The sequence below is a fragment of the Anguilla anguilla genome, chromosome 6 (genome assembly GCF_013347855.1).
Source record: "Anguilla anguilla isolate fAngAng1 chromosome 6, fAngAng1.pri, whole genome shotgun sequence".
Classification (NCBI taxonomy): Eukaryota; Metazoa; Chordata; class Actinopteri; order Anguilliformes; family Anguillidae; genus Anguilla; species Anguilla anguilla.
The window spans coordinates 16,779,588-16,802,195 of NC_049206.1; the positions used below are offsets into that span (position 1 = coordinate 16,779,588).

Here is a 22,608-nt window from a genome sequence, read left to right on the forward strand (position 1 = left end):
AGGTCAGCTTTTAATGAGGATAGAGCTCGTAGCTCTGAAGGGCTACTGTAGCCAATCTAAGGAGGGGAAATAAATTTCTCACTGTATATGTGATTTTAGGAAGTGAAAAGGGTAGAATAACCTCCTGGGACCTAAGTTCTACTTCAGTTGAGCGGTAAAAAAAATCCCTTAACAGGAAGTGTTTGACTGTGAGCCTCATTCATATGAAACAATGGATAATTTAGATCTTTATTGAAGTTTCTGAATACCTGTATGCTGTACAATGGCTGGTATGGTAGCTATTGCACCTGCTTCGTGTCAAGTAAAAATACACTTGAAGTAACTCAAAATCAGCTTGCACGGTATCATTACGATATTATGCATTATTTCTAAATTTTTAAAAATCTGGAAGGTGAACAATCCCTTTAACAATGAATGAGCGGGATATCACGCAAGATTTCAATTTATAACACATAGCATTACGTGCCAGGAACAAATACTTTTCTCCACCTCAAAATATGGCAGTAGTTGAAGACATTGACACATCCTCCATTAAATCCCCCCCTTCCATGTACATTAATTTGAGTACTGAGTGTGTACTGGATTTTAGTCTTTAAATTTGTTTGCTATCAGGGCCGCATTTATTAATTTCCAAGGAACAGCCCGTTTCTAAAATCAGATCTGGGCTCAAATAACCCTGTTTAGCCAGGTCTACAAAGAGCATATATTGATCCATTTTTTAAAGCCTTGTCATTCAGGTCGTTGAGTTGGATTCAACACTGGCACTGGAACTGAATGCAGAAATACACAGATAGGCAACCTCTCTCTCTCTCTGTCTCTCTCATTTACAAAGGTTCTCGAACGCCCATTGTCATCATACCCGCCGCCACAACGTCGTTAATCACCATGCTAAATGCAAAAGACCTTTTGCAGGATCTGAAGTAAGTAATTTGTTTGTTCTGGTATAGCTGTAAACAAAGAAACGCTTTTCAGTGGTAAAACAATGAGGAAAATAGGGAAATAGATGGCAATAGTTCCTGTTAGAAAATGTTTTTAAACGACAGAAAAATCTGAAATTCTTGAATAACTTCCACGCCTTTTCCTATCAAAAGACAGCAGGGGTTATTTGTTTTGCACACATTCTACCTTTATGAACTCATGAGGGAATTCCCAAAAGTGTCCTGAAAATTCAGAACGCATCAGTGCTTAAAATGAGCACAAATATAATTGGTCGGCCAATCTATAAACAAAGTGTTGTTGTTAGCTTAAATCCAGGTGCACTTGTACCTTGCCTGAGAGATTACGTTACTTTAAGGGAAACCAAACCAAACACGCCTGACTGATGACCGTAGCAGTCCGCGTTTGACCGCATGCTGTAAAATGGTGCAAGCGGGACATCAGAGGAAACCGTATCCCACAATCTTCCCTGATTGTTTGCAGTCTGATGCATTGGTTCCCTTCTTGAGCTGACATAAATCCCAATGACGCACAGTCCCTCAAACCCTTGGTGGGAGCTTTTTGCATTTAAAGTATACAATTAGCTGATCCGCTCTGGCTCCTTGAAAACTCTTCTCTTGTACAGTTTATGCAGAAACCAAAGATCCTTGGCATTTGACAGTCGCAGTTAAAAATATATATCATATTGATTTGAGTTTCTATTTTAAATGAACTTGTTTTTGAAATGAACATCAACGTTTTCAACGTCTGATGGTGTGTGTATCCCAGCATTCCCTGCACTGGGTATCTCGTGAGCCATGCACTTTAATCATTAGGGCTCTTGAAGCTATTGAGAGCCGGGAAGAGATTGCAATCGTGATTGGAGAAGGGCAAATTATTCAGTGATTAGGACAAAGGTGCGGTGGCACAGGGTTGCAATTGCCTGCAATACCTGCTGGCATCATCGACCCCCCAACTACCTCCACAGCGTGCGGTCTGCAGAGACATTAATGAACAGTACACAAGTTGCAACACACCCTTAAGCAAGGCCTTTTCACCCTGCTGAAAGTAAATGGAAATTGTGTGTGCCCGTGTCTGCACATGTGCGTTTAATATAATGCATATTATTTCCAGAAAACCAGGATAAAGTTTAACCTTTCATTTTTCAGAATATTAATGGGTGGAATTCACTGCACAAAAGAACGGTAACTGCTTTGTTGTGTCTCAGGAATGTGCTTGCTTTTAGTGTTAGAGTAGGCCCAAGGCTGGAGTAGATCATAGCCAAAATGCAAATTTGTCTCACAGATTGGCATCCAGATTTTGATAAAAACTCTTGAAGATATAAGCTCTTGAGTCTCTTGATATCAAGGCTCTTGAGGATATAAGCAGACAGTGAATTTTTGATTGTGAAGTAGTAGCATCGAAAGTTATTATTTCACACCCCCGCCCCCCTCCAAAAATAAAAAATAAAAATATATAATAAATGAATACTAATTTGCTTACTAGCCTCTGACTCCAATTAGGAGACCACAGGGATCTGAAAGTACAGCAAATGATATCAAAAAAACAAAAAGGTTTCCTGGAAGACTTCCCTGGTTGCACTTGTGGCAGTGACATGTAGCACTCCCAATTCTTTGTCAGACACTACAGTTGGTGCCAGGACGACTCGGCTGAAGCCCAGTATGAGTCACCCTCTGGAAGCGGGTCGTTTCTCTCTCTTTGTCCTCCCACGCGTAAGCGAAATGAAACATGGTGTTTCAGACAGGCATTGGATACATTACTTCAGTACACAAGCTTTAACAACAACAACAGCTCCAATCTCCAAGAGCGATATACGTCAAATACATATCCTATATGTCTGCATTTCGAAGCTGCGTGTCTTATCTGTTTGATATCTATATCAAATGCTTATGTGCGGTGGGTTCGGGTTTCATATGACTTCGGTGGAAGCCGTTTTTCCACCTAGAAGGAAATGGTTGCGGGGGCCCGACAGTAAGGGGGCAACAGTACGTCATTTTCCTTATAAGGAGTGGTTCCGTTATTCTACATTGATGTCCATAGGCTAACTGTGTGTTATCAGTAACTTTAGTATGAATTGTGTAGTGTTGCCAACTGTCCCTTAACATAAATAATTTTCTCTTAATGAAGAGGAAAATGCAAAATGTGATTTGTCCTACATTTGTGTTGGAGAGAGATAAAGGGAAGAACCTATCTAGGACCTTGGTTTAAATGGCAATAAATATAAATTAACCTAATTTGTTATGGTTATTTTAGTCTAGACTACATATGAAGTCCAGTCCTGTAAGGGGAGACAGATGATAAATATATTGGTAATGTAGTTTTAGAATGTGTACACATTAGGGGTGTGTCAAGTACTCTGGCAAATTTAATATTTGTTCAGAAATTTGTAGGCTATAGTCCCTCCACCATCCTCCCCATGCAACTGATACTGCCACGGTACTATAATGAATATGATTGGGTAGTTACTGAAAGTGTTAGGACATGAAAATGTTGGCACTATAAAGTTGCAAGTGGATACCTATGCTCAAATGACATCACTTCTGTGCTTGCATTTTATTCCCTCCTGTGTAAATCAGTGTTTTGGGTTTGCTGCCAACAAAGATGAACTCCTGGATTTAAGATTTCTCCAGGTAATTGCATGTTCTTTGGAATATTGAGGTGCTATGCAGTTGAGCAGAGTATGCATATAAAACGAGTATGTAATTGAAACTGGGATTATTGGATTCTGTTCAATATATCAAGGTATATAGCTATGGGAGTGGAATCTTGAAAGATAGCCCAGTTGAGTATCTAGTCATGTGTTTATCTGTATATTGAGTAAGATTAGTTATTTGTCATGTTCAAAAATCTGATCATATGATGTAGGCTAATTGGTGCATATATTAGGTTGTGCAGTCATTTTTAATTGTGTGTGAGTATTCTACCCATTCTGGCAAACTGGCATAGATTGCACTCGGTCATTTTCCTGTTTATGGAAGGCAACTCCTTGGTTAATTTTTCAGAGAAGCACTGCTCCTTGGCTCAAACGCAGAACAGCTCGCTGCACACTGTGGAATTAAATAATGGTTTGCAGTCTAGTTCATCTTATCTTGAATATTTTTCCTATTCTAATCACATAAGGTTATTCGGTGACAGTAAATGTTAATGTCGCAGCTGCTTAAAATATGTACCACTGTCCTCTGGAGCTGATGGTGAAAGCCACCACTTATTTTCACTCTGCTGTCCGTTGGATGAGTTGTGCAGTCCTTGCGTAGGAGTCGTAAACTCCACATGCAGTTGGCGCAGGAAAAGAAAGATTCCACAGGGGGCCAAACTTACTGTGGATGTCTGAAATTGTAGTAAGCGGTCACATTCTGTCAGAAATGTTTCTTGAAAACAGACTGCTAATGGGAGGAACCTTAGGAAATTGTTCTTGGATTTGGTTTGGATTTTATTTTGGGAAGCATTGAATGAAATGTTATACATATTTTTTTTAAATGTTAAGCATTATTAATGTGATGCGACAGCGTAGTAGTTTAGAAGGTACTGGTCGATTATGTATAAAATTATTGCTCAATATCATTTATTTATTCCTGATGACTGCCATTAAAGGGTATTTCCATCTTTCATACTACTCCTACAAGCAAGCAAGCAGTCAGCTCAGCTAGATGTGGAATTAGACAAAACTATCTTGTCCTAGACACAACACATCTCCTGTTTCCAAAAATAAAGTAAACTTTGTTTTTGTTTTTTTGAAATGCATAGGCTAAGACCCTCTGTTTTCGCTCATTTTACCAAAGACACACGCCATAGTGTCAAGTACAGGTTTTGAGGTGCTGCGATTTAGGAACAATGTTGTCGAATTCTACTTCAATTGTGGCCCGAACTTGGTTTGCACCCCAGATTATCTATTTTAGTCTTTTGTGGTCTTTATCGTACCACCTGAGAGTACAATATGTTTCCTTGCATGTTGAAAGAGGAAGGTACTATGCAAGCGTGATTATTAAGAATTGGCATGCTACATGTTTTTATTCCTTACACTGGTACAGGTTTGCATATTCCAATATTACAGAACCAAATCCACTTCATATCAGCACACTTTGGCCTAAATGGTGAATTAAAGCCATTGTGTGTTCATCTAAGATACATACCCATCAGAGGAGTAATTGCCATCATAAGGTTTTATTAGATCCATAAATCACTAAAACCCTGGGCCAATGTGACCGAGCAAGCCTCTCTTGCAGTGTAGATGGACTGCAGCAGTGAACCACAGATATTAAAACGGCCCCGAAGGCCAGTTCGGGGAAAAATTAGGTTCATTACACAGTGAGCACTCAGTGGAATTTCTTCCTCTCTTCCCTGTCAAATGCTTCTAGACGTTTCTTTTTATTTTTGCTTTTAGGTTTTGTTTTGTTGTTTACCCAATTTTTTAAAAATGCTAACCATTTTTTATATCAGTTATTAATGTGACCATAGTCGTCACATAGCCTTACTGCAGCACCTTTTGTACCTTCGGTTTCAAGGTGCATTCTAGCAAAAATACCCATACAATAACACTAGAATTAAATGGATAAGCAAAGGAAAACACTACTAGCAGCCATACAGCCATATGGCCTGCAGCCTGACACCTGTGTACCCTTATGGCTAACTGCCGAAACTAAGCAGGTGTGGTTTTGGATTGTATTTGGATGGGAGACCTCCTGAGATTATTAAAGTGTCGCTAGAAGGAGTGTTGTTGGGCCAGCACGCTTCCTTCTGAACCAAATAGAAAGCCAGTGCCTCAACACTGTGATGGGGGCACTGTGCTTTAGAAGATGTCATCCTTCAGATGTTCAACCGAGGTACTGACACTTTCTTCAGTAAAGGTCCTGTGGAACTTTTCACAATAGAAAGGGTGTTGACTGTTGAATTATTTTGCATTGAATTCTTTTGCAATAGAATTTGGAGTGGATGTAAGTAAAGAGTTGAAGTTTAGTAAAGGAAAATAAATAAATTATAATAAGATGTCACTTAAAAAATTTTTTTTAAAAAAAGTAACAGGCATTGACTTCCTGTTAAATGTACATACCTATTAAAATGGTACCCATATGGTTAAATTTGATCGATGTTTTACATCTGTCAGAATGAGGTAAAATACCCTTTGGGTAAAGTTTTTTTTTAAACGCAAGAGATTTACATTTGAATATGTTTCCTGAACATTCGAGGAGGCTTACTCATTTCTCATCTTTGACACATTTAGGGATGGAACTCAATGGTAATCTGTTGCAGAATGAAGTAGGACCAGAGATATGAACCTTACAGTTGGAGTCTGGCCGGTTCTTTTTTTTTTTTTTTTTTTTTTTTAATAAAAAGAAATAATTAAATAAAAAAAATTGATACAAAACCTTGAATTGCATAGGCGGTTGTATTCCATCAATATCAACCTCTTTATTAGCACTTCTGAAAATAGCACGAGCTTTCAATGTAAATGTGTCTTTTTTTTTTTTAAAGCTTGAATGTTCTGAAAATTATAAAAGTTATACTAAAGATAACTGCTGTAGAATAAAATGTGAAAATCAAAAGAAAAATGGCATTTATAATAGTTGTTCATGTATCAGAACAAAATCAAACGATTCTTTAAATAAGCCGAAGGCTGCAGGTCACAGAAAGATGACATAGGAACAAACATTTTCTAAAAAGACCCTGGTTTGAAACCTTGATTTATTGTATTGTTTAACCTGAGATTTAAAAGTGCATGATGAGAGACCCTTTTAAAATAAAATAAAATAGTTAATGGGTCTTATTGAAAGTTTGACCCAGGATTTGTTTGTAGTTGGACATGCCCAGCATGAAAAAACAGTCCTTGGTACAAGTTTTATTTTCCTCAAGAAAATATTGAATATCCTTTTTAAGGATGATTTGTAAGGACATGAAAATGTTGCCACCACAAAGTTTCAAGTTGATACCTGTGCTCAAATGACGTCACATTTGTAAGGGGGGGGGGGGGGGGGGGGGGGGGTAAAAATAGTTTATATGCTTCTATTTTATCTCCTCCTGTGTAAATCAGTGTTCTGGGTTTTCTGGCAAGTAAGATGAACTCCCGCATTGAGGAATTCTCCAGATAATTGCTTGTTCTGTGGAATATTGAGATGCATTTAAAATAAAATAGGTTGAGGGCAATATAACTGTCAATTCTGCTCTTTAAATTAGTGTACTTTGATGTCATTTTCAATTATTTCTGTTATGAATTACCTCCATTCCCAGTGCCATCGTGTCTGAGGGTCCACTATTTTATTCCTGCACCAGTTGTGCACACTAAAATCTGGTATTTATAATTGCTTAGGCCAAATCTGTTTCCATTGGATAAGCCATTCTAACCCCTATGAAGTGCACTGGTGCTATCTCTTTGGCTCGGTTAAACCACTTCAACATGGGAGGCAGATGTGACATGAAAGAAAAGACATATAAGCAGAGTTCTTCAGTGGTTTACATATCAATAAATTAGATTATGTTTTGAGGATGCAAAGGCAGTCTGTAGATAACAGGGTGAGCACCAGTGCAAATCGAAGAGGCGCATCTGTTGTGGGGTTTCAACAGCTCTAAGGCTGGTTGCACAAACTGGCCAATGGCATCAAGGAGGCTTTAATTTGGCAAAATATTACAGATCCATGCATCCAGATCCATGCATCCTCATCCAGACATCCTGCAGGGTTTTTGCATCCTCACAACGGAGGCCAGTGTCCAAATATGTTTTGCGTTTCAACGTGGTCCCGTTTGATGGTAGTGCAGGTAATTTGAGCTCACTGTACGTAAAGCGGTTGCAGTTATGATATCTGGGAAGCTGGAGGGGGGGGGGGGTGCCTCAATAAATGACACCATATCTCTGAAGTGTCCTTTTCTCCCAAATGTTAATTGCCTGCAAAATTCAGATGACCTATAGAAGGTGTTCTGTAACGTTGCAGATGCACGTGGGCAAAATGACTGCAGAACACATGTCTTCAGTCTTCCCAGGAGTTATAAGCCTCTTAATTTGAAAGTGCAAAGAGCAATTCTAAGATGGATGACTGGGAGGAAAAGGAAGAAAGAAATACTCGGAAGATGCAAAAAATAATGAGATTTATTTATTTATTTATTTTACTCTGTTTTAAAGCAAATCCATCCACGGCAATCAAACCACTGAGAGAAAAGTGGTACGTTGCTGAATATGTGATTGTTTCCAAGAGAACAGGCATCTAATTTTTGAACGCATTTGAATGCAACGAGAGATTTATTTTTAACCATACTCAACTCCATCCGTTTTGCTGTTTAAGTGAACAGGTAATGGAATGACTATGCCCTGCCCCATTTTGTACATACGCAAGCACACACAAACACACACACATACTCTACACTTTGCAAAAATTGGACAGGGCATGTAGTCATCATTACCGATTTAGTTTCATTTTAGGGTCGTTGGTCTTCACTGCGATTTGGGACTTTTTCTGCTCGCTGATTTTCAGGGTTCGATATGGCACAATGATGCCTTTTCGGCTACCTTTATTGGAGCATCTGCACTGTGCAGAAGCGTGACACGTTTGTATGGTAACGGGAGGCCTAATTTGTATCTAATTGACATGCAAAAAAAGCCGTTTCTCCCATCAGAGGGCCTCAGAAGAGCAGCCCTTGCCCTTCCTGTGAGCTGACAGTGAGCTTTTATAATTAGCGGGGGCTTGAAAGGGAATATTCTTTGAAGTTGGCGCACAGAGTACGCGGCATTAATAAATTAGAGGAGAAAAAAGTCTTTCTGCAGCACGGTATTTTTCATTTGCTCCATTGATGGGAAACCATGTGGGATCTCCTTTGACCGCCCCTATACCTTACCGAGTCATACCTCCCGGGACCTGCGGAGTCGCTGATGCTGTCAGTTGCGGATTGGTCTGTTGCTGCTTGCTTTGACCTCAGCCAGTCACGTTCAAACAAAGTCCTCTTGTTCGGCGTTGATGTTTGACAGGTGAGTTGGAAATGCGCATCTCGCTTTGTCCAGGTCAGCATTAGCGACACCTGACAGAATGAGCCTGCCATCGGGATGAGAGGCTGGAGAGGCCCGTCATATGCTGGGGGAAAAGAAACGTGTGCTTTGAGAATACCACAAAAGGATTCCACAAAGACTGTCAGTGAAGAAATAAATAAAAAAGCAACTAAGACTGCAGGGCAAGCTCTCGACCTTCTGTTGGCTTCCTCTGACAAAGATATTAGCTCTGTAATATAAAACTTTTCCAGTGAAGCGCACCTCTGTTTTCTCCAGAGACCCTGTTGGAAATTGGGGCCTGTAAGCAATTCAATACAATGTTTTTCAGTGAAGTAATGTTGCCAGCGATAATTAAATGATGCATTTATGTTTGTCATTATAATGTGACAATATATACTTTATAACAACAAAAAAGTAATGGACTACATTTATATAGAGCTTTTTTCATGATTCCATGCTCTTACTGTATATAGTGAAGGGGGAAGAACTTGCCTTGCCTACCACCAGTATGTAAATTACATTTGAAGATGCAAACATTTTATTGTATCGGTATTTTTTTGCATTTCCTCCACTCAAATAAGTGCATTTATGAGTCAGAATTATGCTTTCAGAATGTGGAATAGTCTGAAATATGCATGGCAGCCATTTTAGGACCAGAACTCTTCCACACATCTGCAAAGATGGTGCAGGAAAGTAGAATTTAGGCCATGAACTGGGGGCAATTGAACTGCTTAGGAGGTAGAAGAGGTACAGTAGGTTACGAGTGTTGCCAGGACACCGTGGAACCCCTAGCTCTTTGTTAAGTTAGTGTCATAGGACCTTAAATGACCATATGGAGTCACAAGCTTGGTTTGCTCTGAAGGAGAGCAGCAACAGCCTCCCTGCTGCTGCACTGGAACAGAAGTTTTTCTTGAGGTAGAGTGAAGACCACTCCCTACACCAGGAAGCAACCTAGTTTCTCCCTGGAGGCCTCCCAGTGCTGTGCGAGCCTGCGATTGTTCAGCTTCAGCCATTTGGCTCCCGCAGGGAAATACTCTGGAATGATTGCTAAAGTAGGCGCTATACTCAAAACGACACAAACTTTTTGAAAAAGAACCACTGGCGAACATGTCACCGAACACCACTCTCAGTATATTCAATATGAACTCTGTCTTCTTCGTTGTATGTCATTCCATGTCACTGGGAGGCGTGTGAAATTGCTCAGATTTTTCTTTGACACCGAACTTCTCCACCGAATTTTGTGTCAGGAATTTGAGCACATTTCGTTGTCTTTAAAATGTATGTGTGGTCGATTATAACGATGACGATAGTATTAATCTCAAATGTATTCCAGTCTTGACCACAACGAAGCTGTCAAGGGACAGTACAGTGATCGGATGAACCAGAAAATGAATTTGAACTCTGCCCGCCAGCCGTTCACCCCTGACACAGCCAACCATGTGGTACTTGGATGGACACATTTCAGATAGGGAGAGGTCTGTTTGTGAACAGTTTGTTCTAGGAGCTTGCACACAAGCTGCGAACGCAAACCACTGCTTCTTTTTGTTCACCTCTGTTCAAAAAACGTATTTTTGTTCAAAAAGTTCTGTTTTCTTTTGAGTATGTTGGCTCCTTAAGTTAGTTTCCATGGAAAGTAAAGGAGGAGCACATTTTACTTTGTTGGCTAGGTATGGTCAAGGTGACCAGGGTTTGAAATTCAGTGAGGGCTGGAGCATGCATACTGTGGCATGAGGAAAATGAGAAAAAGCTTAATATTTTTATGTCCTTAAGGAGTTTTAAAGTATCTGTCTTCTTCAGTGCTGTAGGCTAAAATCTTAAAAGCAAGTAAATGCCTGAATACTTCGAGTACTTCCCCTTGCAGTGTCCAGAGGTGGTGTGTTTAAAGGCCCCAAGTTCTTAAGTGCCTAGTATGTTAATGCTGGTTTTCTGCTGAAAAATTTCAGGAATTTATTCAGTGGCGATGCAGCATCAAACACAAGGACCATTTCAGTTGGTGCCCTTGTTTGAATATAACCTAGAAATCTTGTGATGCCGATCATACTGTCTGGGCCTAATTTATACCAAGGCCCTCCAGGAGTGTTCGTTCCTCAAGACGAGCTCTGCGTACCAACCAGTTCTTACAGGAACAATGTCCCGTTGAATAAGCTCCAAGCTTTCACAGCCGCAATCGCTGTCTATCCCTGAATTCTAGAAAGGAGCGTAAGCTGACAACCATGTCATCTCTCACTTTGGGGAATGGTTCTGTAATGAGCGTTTGAGCTGAAGCTGGTCAGCGTCCTTCACTGTTGCTAGACATCATTTGAATGTTGTGGTCTGCTTTCAAATAGTGAAAGAATACCAGCCTTTTTTTTTTCCCCGGTCGCTGTGCTGTCCTCTAGGTTTTGATTCCTTAGGATAGCAGTCGTGACGGCTCACGCGCACCCCGGCTTTAACGCGCAGAGGCATTCCGAGCGTTGCGCTCCCGTTTGTTTGAGGAGGGGCCGCGAACGCCGACGCCGCCCCCACCCTCTGCCGCGCCGCCGCACCGTGATTACATTCCGGAGGCGCCGCCGCCGAGGGCTCCCGTGGCGACGGGAGGCGGGGAGCAGCTCGCGAGGCAATCCGCCGCTGTCACTTTGACGCGTCTGGCGGTGACAGGCCCCGGGATCCTCCGCCGATTCGCGCCGCGCCGCAGACCGACGCCGGGTGATTGACTGCCCTGACGGACGCGCCCTCCCCCCGGGGGACGGCCTCGCCGCGGATTTGGGGGCGGCTTTCTCTCCCGCGCGCGCTCTTCCGCTTCTTCAGGGGAAAATTTAGCAATTTAGAGGTGTTGTTGCATTTTGGGAACACATTTGCAGGGTCGCCACAACTTGTGGGAAGTTGTACCATTTGAGACAAAAAAAAAAAAAAAATGAATGGAGAGCAGGGAGATTTGATACTGTCAAGCGTAGAGAGTTTAAACTGTCTGTCTGTCTCTTTCAGCTGCTGAAAAAAAGGCTTTGCGGTATCTGGTCTCGTCTGAAGAATTTTTACGTTTTTCATTTTTAGCTGCTCGAGAACCGATCACAGCTCCCCGCCGGCTCGCCGCCATTGTGTCAACACGTTGGCAGACGCCGCGCTCCCCGCGCTGTATCACTTCAACCATTTGTGCTTCTCTCGATGGCAGGCGTGCTAAGTGGAAAATATTATCCTCAGCCTTTATGCTTCGTAAGTGAACACGGTGAAGATGCAGAAGGTTTTCGCAGCACATAGAGGGGGTGTTGTCAGAGTGCGCACCGTACGCTTCAGTGGTTCCCCTGACCCGCTGGTTCGGGCGTGGGAGGGCTCGAGGTGGGTTGTGTGATCACACTTTCAATAAGTTACTGTGTAGAATTCTTGATAAATTACAGTGCACTTCTTGAATTTGAGTTCGCATTTGTGTGCGGGATATAGAATTTGAATTCAGTTAACTGAAATTCCAGTGGCTAATTTCTGTCAAATCTATCACTTTAAAAAAAAAAAAAATAAATAATAATAAAAATTATGTCAAAATATTATTACAAAGACTTATTTAATATTTTTGGAATTAGTTTTTTCTATTTTTTTTTCTTTTCTTTTTTTCTTATTTTGCAAATACTTGGATATTGGTATGTCGTATGGTTTCAATTTTGTTAAATGTATGAAAAATACTCAGGAAAGCATTACTTGAAAATATGAATGAATAAAAGGTAGTATCGATTCAAATTTCATTTCCAATTCATTAATTGAATTGGAATCGGTTGTGATTGACCCCAACCTGGTTGCCCATTGATATTCAGCACCAGTGAAATGAAACGCTACACTTGCTGTGTTCATTTCACTATACAGTGTACATGCAGTTGATTGAAATTGATTTAATTGCATGCTACAGTTCCTCAAACAGGCTGTCTGTGACCTTATCACGCTGCCATGCAATTATGATTTGATTTCAGCCATTTGAAAAAATGTGTATGTATGTTTATTTACATACATATTTGAAAAAGAAGTGGTGGGTGCATTATATCGTGTGTTCGTTTGGTTGTTATTTTATAAAGACGTATTTTACACACATGCTCGTGCGCACAATGTTGGTATCAATAGCTACGGCTGTATTTACCGCCTGCTTTTCTTTAGAAGGCATGCCATTGGCACAAGGCAGGGAGCTGGAGAGGTAGCTCATGGGCAACAATCAATTCTCACCAGGAGAGAACAGCACACACTGTTTTGGGAGGAACGCAGTATAAAATTTTTAGTGGCCTTATCCATTCAATATCGTATTCAGCACTGCTACCCTGTAAACATATTTTTTTCTATTATATTGGCAGGGAGAGGTGCAGGGGAGGCTTTGCATCACTGCTTAACGGTAACTTAGTGGACATTGTTATTCCCCAGACACTGAAAATATTTTCTATCTGCTGCGAGGCAAGTCAAATATAACGATTTGGTTAATGGTCAGGAAAACCAAATGTTTTATTATCCATTTGCATAACTAATGATCATAAAGAGCCTATAACGGTGCCTCCCGTTTAATATTTCACAGTCTACGCAAAGTAGGAGAGAGCTGGACTTTGTCGTGGGGATTTAACCGCATTCAGCACTAGAGCGGCGGTGTTCCATTACAGATTAGGACCTGCGGTTCTTGAATGCCGTGATGACCCCACAGCGGCACATCTGTGGCCCATTAAGGCCAGGAAAGAGGAATGAGAAGCCAGATGCCAGGACGGTCCAAGGCGCTTAAAGAAGGGTCTCTATCCGGTTTACTTCATAGAGATTAACCCTAAATGATGAGAGCTGGAGCACTCGGGCTTCAGAAACGCAAACATCTTTAATTAAACAGGGTCATTCGGAGTCTCTGTGTCCCAGCATATGTACGTGAGAGTATAGGATGTGTGCCTGAGATGTACGATTCAGACTGAATTAAACGTTAATCTGGAACAGATAACACGTTTGCATCCTCCCCTATCCAGTTCCCTTTGAAAGTTAATGCACACACTCTCTCACACACACACACACACACACACACACAGAACACAGAGGCACACCTCTGCATGTTTCCGATGTGCCCAAAGCCGTCTCTGTTTCTGCGTTTCGGCACGTATTAGAAGGGCTTCCACACTGCTGAATGTAACTGGGGCTTGAGGGGCCGAGAATGCCTGGCACAGCTGGAAAGGTCCTAGGTTCAGGAAACCCCACAGAAAGTAAACCGCTGCGCACAACCAGTTCAGACCGCTCTGAAGCCATGCAGTACAGACCGCCCTGAAGCCATGCAGTACAGACCGCTCTGAAGCCATGCAGTACAGACCGCTCTGAAGCCATGCAGTTCAGGCGGCTCTGAAGCCATGCAGTACAGGCCGCTCTGAAGCCATGCAGTACAGACCGCTCTGAAGCCATGCAGTACCGGCCGCTCTGAAGCCATGCAGTACAGGCCGAGCACGCTCGGACAGCATGGGAGAATGCAGCATGAGATTGCGGAAGATGAAAAAATAATGTATTTTAGAATATTCTAGAAAGGGAAATAAGGGAATACGATTCAGCTTTGAAAATTAGCAGTGGTGTTTTGGGGAACATTTCTTTGTTGTTGATGTTATGCTGACCAGGGTGTTAATGAGGCGGACTGTTAGCATTTCCCATCAGTAATAAGCTTTGAAAATCATATAGTGTTTTATTTATTTATTTGTTTATTTTATTATTATTATTTTTTTAATAGTTTTTGAAATCTCTAGCAAGCAATGGTTGTATAATTAGAGGAGTTTTTTCTTCTTTCTTTCTGTTTTTAATTTTTTGTCTTTGACAAATGACCTAAAAGAGGTGCTTTCAGAGGCATTTTTCCATCACAGTTTGCTTTGGCAGCAGGAGCTGCAGGATTGGAGACCTTTAAAAGGCTGCTTTTCCAATACACGCTGTCTCAAAAAGCAAAAAAAAAAGGCCACTTCAGTCCTTCAAAGATCGAAGCGGGCCGCCCTCCGCCATTATGCCAAATAGGTCCGAGCATTGAAATGCCACAATTAGAGCCATTGTTAGCTGTCGCTTAAGAAGGACCAGGAGTCGATTGTTGTGAACAGAAGCGCTTTCGCGGGATGGCAGATCGAAGCCTTGATAAAGAGTTCCCCCGGCCGGAGCGTAAGAGCCTAATTGTGCCCTGACAGCCGTCACACCGCGGAGAAATGATCACCTGGACGGGGGCTACCGGGTGGCACGTTCGACTCGGGTTCCGAGAGCTGGCAGTATAACATAGCGGTTGGCTGCCGCCATTGTACCTCTGAGCCAAGATACTCTATTGTTGCTGTACCCGTCCCGCTGTATAAATGGATGTTTGGCTTTAAGGTCTTGCACAAGTCTCTCTAAAGAACATTTCAGTGCATAATTTCAGTTGCCAAAGCAGTTTTATTCAGTCGAGTATTCATCATCTCATCCATCTCGTTGTTGGTTGTCAAGCAAGAGAGTCTTTCCAAGTCGATGGATGGGGTTTTTTTTTTTTGTTTTGTTTTTTTATTTTCTAAAAATATCCACAAAATATATTACTAGGGTGAAGGGAGACACATCACTCACCTTCCCCTCCCCGCTCCTTAAGGTTTGTGACGTCAGAGGAGAAGAAGAAGCAGGGGATCCAGCGGGACAACGAGGTCCTGCTCCAGAGACGGAAGGACCAGATCCAGCCTGGCGGTGCCACGCTGAGCGTCACCGTGCCTTACCGGGTCATCGACCAGCCCCTCAAGCTGGCGCCGCAGGACTGGTAAGACCCGCCAACGTCCGAGCGGCCTTCCGCCGATCTCTCGCGCTACTTACCAGCCGCTGTGCTGCGCAAAACGAATACGGAGAAAATGTGTGTACCAATCGCGCGTCGTGGGAATGCCTGACGTGCGTACGCGTTCGTTTCGGGGGCGGGGAATTGAGGCTTTCGGAAACCAGGGGGTCATCGCGGGTCAAGGATATGGAGACGAAGGTAAAAGCGCGTGTCACGTCTTTGTACTGATAATACGGGAGAGCTTGCTCCACGGTGCTGAAAGAATGCATCAATAATTAAAGAACCGTGACAACGGGAGTGTAGCAAAGGAGACGGATTTCGCTCCAGACACTGAGGAATCTGGAAAGCCCTGATCAACATCTCGGACGTGAAGACCATGTTAACGAGATGCAGATATATCCTTAGGGTTTAATGTGGCTCACTGAGAATTTCGTTCTCATGGCTAGGCACACAAACTCGCACGTCACACTTGAGCCTCCCCAACTCAACATATCCCTTTATTTTTGGCTTGGGACTATCTAGTTACCGGTACAAAAAAGCAGAGGGCAGACTTATTTATTCTGGTTTTCTAAATGGAGATGTACTGTATGACAGACCTGTCCAAGCAGCCTGGGCTAGCTAACTAGTTGGCTGACCAGATTACCGAGGAAGTTATCTGACTATCCTTGCTATTTGTTTGGTGAGTTAGCTAGTGAACTAGCACTGCAGTTTTTTCCCTAGATGATTTGTTACAGCCAATCGAAGAGGTTCTCCTTGCCAGCCTCTCACCCATTCTGCCAAGCCATAACGCAGTATTTCTTTAAAAGGTACCACAAAATGGAAAATGCAACTAAATTTGATTAATTCTATTTTGCACGATGTCTTAGATTGTAGTACTGTGAGACCTGCTTGGCATATTCATCCTCTCTGCTGGAGGTGATGGGAGTGGTGTGTGTACTCTAGGTACAGGAAGAAATGAGGTGTCTCTTCAGCTCGTTAAATATTTTAAAAAAATGAGAACCACATGACTCATTAAGGTTTTTCAGAACATGGTTTTTGAGAAGTGTTGAAGTGCTGATTTGGGGTCAGAGGTCACGGGGGTAGATAGTGCCATCATTTCTCCGCTTTCGCTCTAAAAAATAAAGCATTTCCTTCCAAACCTTGCATTCTGTGTTGTGTGCATATAATCACGTATAGGTCATTCACACTGTGAGCCTCACAGTCGGCCATTATTTTTCATTTTCCTGTAGACGCGTGCGCTTGCTCGCGGGTTAATGTCATCTGTGGCTATTATCTCCTGAACTAAACCCAATCATAGCTTAGCCTGAAGGCACCCTGGTGTTGTTGAGCAGACAGGTCTCCATAACTCGATCAGATGAATTGATTTGTCCTCGCCCATCTGTCGTGTTGAGTGAATCGTTGAATCTTCTCCTCAGGGACCGCGTGGTGGCTGTGTTCGTGCAGGGTCCTGCCTGGCAGTTCAAGGGCTGGCCGTGGCTTTTGCCCGACGGATCGCCTGTCGATATTTTTGCAAAAAGTGAGTCCATCTTTCCTAATTTGCTAGATCCAACTGTATGTTTGTGTGTCACAGCAAAAATGTAGAAGTTGCCTTTTCACTTAGATGTTTAATTTTGTGATTACTATAATCGTGCTGACCATTTCAAGGTGGTGCTTTTCAGTTTGGACATGGAAATGAGTTTTATAGTATTACAGAAATTGAGATTTTAGTTTAACGTGAACTATATCAGAAATGAGAAGCTTTGTCATTTTCATAATTATTCAGCTTGGGTACACCTGCATAATGACAGCTTGTTGAAAAGCTTAATAAAACTCATTATACACTCAAAGCACATTTCTTTTTCCCTTTTCCCCATAGCTTGATATTAATCAGTGTTGCCCATTTTGACTTGATTTACACATAGTGAGTTCTCCGAAATTGTATCACCTGCTGGTGATGGGAGTATAAACCAAGAGTAAACACAAATGTAATCTAATGTGTATTCCTTCCACAAAACAGAAATATGAAATGTGAGAAGTCCTTCATTAGTCCAAGAATGTTACCGTTACAGACAAGCATGCTGTCAAAGCTGTCAGTGTGCACTGAATTTGCAATGGCCTTTGAAGTGTGTGTGCATTGTAATGTGTGTGTGTGTGTGTGTAATATTAAATAATAGTTGTAATATAGTAATAGTAAAGTGATGCAATGTTATAATGTGGGTTCATGGAGATGAACAAATGCAGGCAGTGGGCAGGAATGGGATCCAATCTCTCTGGTTTATTTTGAATCGTGTTGTGCTGCCATCTCACACTTTAAAAAGTGCAAGGGCTGCCGCTATTAATCCTAACAAATCAATGTAATCGATTTCAAAAATAACTTTAATTTTGACATTTTCATTTTGAATAATTGATATAGAAATCCAAGATCCTAATTATTCCCCAAAAGCATTTGTCACTGAAAAAGCACTGCTGATAGCTTCTGGGGAAACTTGGCATAGTGTGGCTTGCCAATAAATGGGTTCTTTTCTCTGAAAATAAGTACTTGTTTGAATGATTTTCAGGGTATATCTTGTGTCATCAAATCTTGAAATTTTTTTTGACAATATCAGATTAAGAATTATATAAAGATTCATCTTAAATTAAGCATTTGATTTTGGATTTGAATCTGCTTCAAAAAAATGAATATGTAGGCTACATAAATAGTAGTGATGGATAGCTAGCTACATGCCATGGAAGTACCTACATCATTGCCGGAGAAGCAAACTGCAAATGTCTACTTGCTTCCATGTCACTACATTCACCATATACAAACTGGAAGCATATTTTTATGTTTTATTTCAAGCACAGTAACTTTATTTATGAAGTGTATTTGACAGGGAAAATGCATGCTAATAAAGATTTCCGTTTTCACATTCATGTAAATACACGATTTGGCTACTGAGCTCATTTTCATCCGATGTCCCTGGGCAGGTTAAAATGGAAGCCACTAGCTAATGTTAACTTGTGAATGTGAAGCAACCTGTTGCCTGGAAAGACTCATTAGAAAGCTCAGAAATCTGCAAGCATATCATTGGTCGACCCAAAGCCAATCACTTGTCACTGAAGTGACCATTTACCACACTGTGCAATATTCTTTCATACGCTGACTGTAACAAGTCATTTTAATAAATTATAGGCAGTAGCACCATTGGAAGTGCTACAATATAGCCAATGTAACTGCACTGAATTATGACCTGCTGGTCATACAAACATCTTAATTTGCCAGCTATTTTCAGTAAAATGAGGAACCTCATACTGTGGTAATTTCCAATAACAGTTCAACGGTCTGAAAGTCTGGATACAATCCAGCTCTAATTTAGTTTTCGGGGTCAGGGAGCGTCTAATAGAATTTTCTTCATAATGAAAGTCAATCTAAGATATTCATGAGACGGGACTGGTTTCCAGAGTATTGTTCAGATCCTTCATTCTGTCAACTAATCGTTCGCTGTTGTTTCAAAAGACTGAAAGTTTCTGTCTTCTGTTTTTCAAGAATCAACACTTACAGTACTTAAAGTATGTACGGGTGCTACACAGTGCGAAATATTCGGTTTTCAAACCTCCCCCCCTCCCCCCTACAGTCCGAGCTTTTCACTTGAAGTACGACGAGGCGAAGACCGACCCCAACGTGCAGAAGTGGGACGTGACGGTTCTGGAGCTGAGCCACCACAAGCGCCACCTGGACCGGCCCGTGTTCCTGCGCTTCTGGGAGACGCTCGACCGGTCAGTGCCGCGGCCGATAACGGACCCCCGGTCACGGCTGCCGGGATTAGCGGGCGAACGAGTGTGCAGACGAGATAAGACGGAGATTCCGATAAGACGGCCGTGTTTTTATGGGTCTCGTGCGCGCGCTGTGCGTGCACGCGCGTGAGTGCATGCATGCGTGCGCGCGTCCTCGTATGTCTGAGTCTTGAGTTTGTGTGCATTTTTACGTGCGTGTATGCGTATTTGTATACATACGTGCGTGCGCATGCATACACTTGCGCAGCGATTAGCTTATGTGTGTGTGTCTTTGTGTGGATGTGCATGTGTGTTTAATTCCAGGGCAGCCATTTCCCGCTCCGATTTATCAATGTAAGGAGAAAGGCATACTGAGATGTAGCCAGGCTGAGCTGCTCTGCGGCAGCTGAACTGCAGTGTCGGAGCACAAAATCAGTATGCCCGCCACCTCGGCTGTGCCGAGAAATCTTTGCACTCTCGATATTCTTAAAGTAAAAGGGCAGCCGGCGAGGGCTTTCTCATCCCCGAGCTGAGCTGCTGTCCGTCTCACCGGAGAGGGTTTTCGTTAATGCCGCCCGCATTACCGTTTCTGTGCATTGACTCCTCCCATTTTTTTCCGCTGCGTAGGTACATGGTGAAACACAAATCCCACTTGAGGTTCTGAGCCCGGGCTGCCACTCTGCTCCTTCGAGGCTGGATCAAGAAACACCAGGCACCCTTCTTGTCCCGTCCCGTCCCTTCCCGTCCCGTCCCGTCGGTGGATAGCTTGCGTTTCCAGTCGCCACCTTCCCACCTCCCCCCCATGCCAACCTAGACCTCCACAACCCCAGAGCTGCATATGCCAAGAACAGATTCCTTCCATTGGGGTACACCCCCCTGTGGAGATTTCTTTCCTAATGGGCAAAAAACTAAATGATCTCCCTGTCTGTAGCAGTCTGTTACTGTGGGCACAAGAAGCTGGGCAAGGGTGTTTTTTTTTTTTTTTTTTTTTCCTTCTACCCCCTTTCATCTGGGTTTTGGGGGGGGGAGGGGGGTGAGGGTGTCCCTTGTGCTCTTCTTCCACATTATATAGTAAACCAAAACTATATTTTTCAACAGTAGTGTCTTTATGTTCAAATGATAAGAAATAAAAACAAAAAAAAGTTGTTTCCTTTCCTAGGTGGTTTTTTTTTTTGTTTTACCTGGGGGAAAAAATGGGGAAAATTAATAATAGAAAGATGAATAATGGTATTTAAAAAGAGGGGCAAATACAATTACTGCTGAATGGCGAGGGACAGGCAACCTCTTGTTGCTGTGTCTTTTGCGTATTATTTCTTCAGTTCTTTTTCTTGCATTATACGTGTGCGATGGCAGCACACGACCATAAGTATGTCAGACCCCGGTGTAAGCTGTAGCTATAGTGGATTAGCATCGATAGCGAAGGAATAAAATGATTGGAACCAATTCTGAGCTAGGGCCAGTGGAGGAGACCCTATGTGTATGCAGAATTTGCATGGAATGGAAATGGATTCCTCTTGGAATGTGCCTGTAGGGGGGAAAAAAGCGCTTATTCTCAGAACGTTTCCCATTCAGGCAAGTGATCAATTGTGATGCATCTTTTTCTCATTTTCAAGAACTGGTGAAGTGAACTTTGTGCACGGCTGTGCGAAATTATTTATGGTTCTGGTAAGCTAAGCAGTTGGTTCCCAGCGACCCACAATTACAACAAACGTCATTTTTAGAGGGAACAAGTCAGTGGTCCCTGTTAAAGACCAACAGTTCTTTAATATCCGGTATGAATGAGGCTAATAGTCTAAACAGAATTATTGTGAAGTCCAGATTGAAGTGTGTGCTTTCAGACTAATCTTCAGCAAGGTCTTCATCATTATCAATTCAAAGATTTCACCCTCTAGGGGTGCTTTCGAACTTTTGGACAAATGAATATTGTTGGCATTTGAGTCGGTTGCCCAGGGAATTGAATCCATTAAAGTACATTATCATACTTACTGCTTATGCCATTACTGCTATAAATCTTCAGAGGGTTAAAACATCAGTTTACTTTAAATTTAGTATTGCACTCTTTCCAACTATAAAATAATGTGTTTTTATTTTCTAATTTTTTTGCTGGCCTTTTGAATATTTTAGCGGGAAGAGGTCAGCTGGTTGGAAAGGAATTGAATGAAACTCGAGCCGATGACTCCCTATTGCGAGCTGCAGTCTAACAGACCTGCATGTTCCTTTCTGTTCATTGTTCATGTTGTACCGATGCTCCCCAACACCCCCCCTTCGAATGTCATTAAAATGTGTGCACTATAATCAGTTGTGCTCCCATTCATTTTCCTGCCTTTTTTTCCTGAAAAGCCATGGATGAGAAATAAAGTTTTGAAAGTCGACTGGTTTGTTCATTTAACCTGTTAAAAACCTTTCAGCCTGCTTTGGAGCTCATCTCTCCCTGTCAGGGACAGTCCTCTGCCCTGCCATGGCATTGTGTGTTCAGGCTCGCGGCCTTGTGGTATAGGAGGCTAACTGTCCTTGGTTCTGATGTTTTCTTCGCCACAGATTGGCATGTACAGGGGTTCCACTGGCCCGTGGAGGCCTTGAAAGGGCTTGGTTTTGAATTTGTAAGAACTGAAGGTTGTGAAAGGGGGCTTGGATTCTGCGGTGCGTGAAGGTGCTTGAATTTAAGTGTATTTTTACAAAGCCCTGCTCTCTCCACTGCTATGCATATCTCCTATCCCTGCATTTGTGAAATCGGTAACATCAGTGTTCTCTGTAATAGTCCCCAAATGAAGGGGCTACAGTGTGAGTATGGGATTTTCAATAAAATGTCGTTTTGTCTTTTTCTGAATGTCTGATATGAGAACTTTTTTTCTGCAAATAAGGCCCCTATTTTTTATTTTTTCTAAGAAATACTTTTGAATTTGAACCCTAATCAAGCAGGAACTGGCGGCAAAGCTTGATTATGCGCTGCCTTTAAGCGGTGACTGGTGACTCGTTTAAAAAAAGAAAAAAATTGATCTAAGGGGCCCTTTGTGACGACTGCTGACTCCAGTTTAATATAGAGCACCAATTTGCACCTCAATTTTCATTACAGCTTCATTCAGCATTCCAAATTACCCCACATTTTTTAGTACCATTTTGGGAAATCAGTACTGTCCCAGTCTATGGTTTCTGTCTGGACCAGTGAATTCCAAACCCAATCACACTAGCACCCAAGGAACCACTGGATTTTTAAGTACCTAGTCTTTAAATCTATGAATTGTATATGTTA

The 22,608-nt window shown here is 42.1% G+C and overlaps 1 protein-coding gene across 1 annotated transcript in view; it reads left to right on the forward strand.

Annotated features, from left to right (window-relative positions):
* cdc73 (cell division cycle 73, Paf1/RNA polymerase II complex component, homolog (S. cerevisiae)) overlaps positions 1–22,185 on the forward strand; it is a 69,516-nt gene extending 47,331 nt beyond the window's left edge. Inside the window, exons 13-17 of the mRNA XM_035420692.1 lie at positions 833–920; positions 15,453–15,614; positions 17,042–17,142; positions 19,220–19,361; positions 19,986–22,185. Coding sequence (XP_035276583.1) covers positions 833–920; positions 15,453–15,614; positions 17,042–17,142; positions 19,220–19,361; positions 19,986–20,022 — 530 coding nt within the window. The 3' untranslated portion in view covers positions 20,023–22,185. The remainder of the gene's footprint in view (positions 1–832; positions 921–15,452; positions 15,615–17,041; positions 17,143–19,219; positions 19,362–19,985) is intronic.
* The last annotated feature ends 423 nt before the right edge of the window (positions 22,186–22,608 follow it).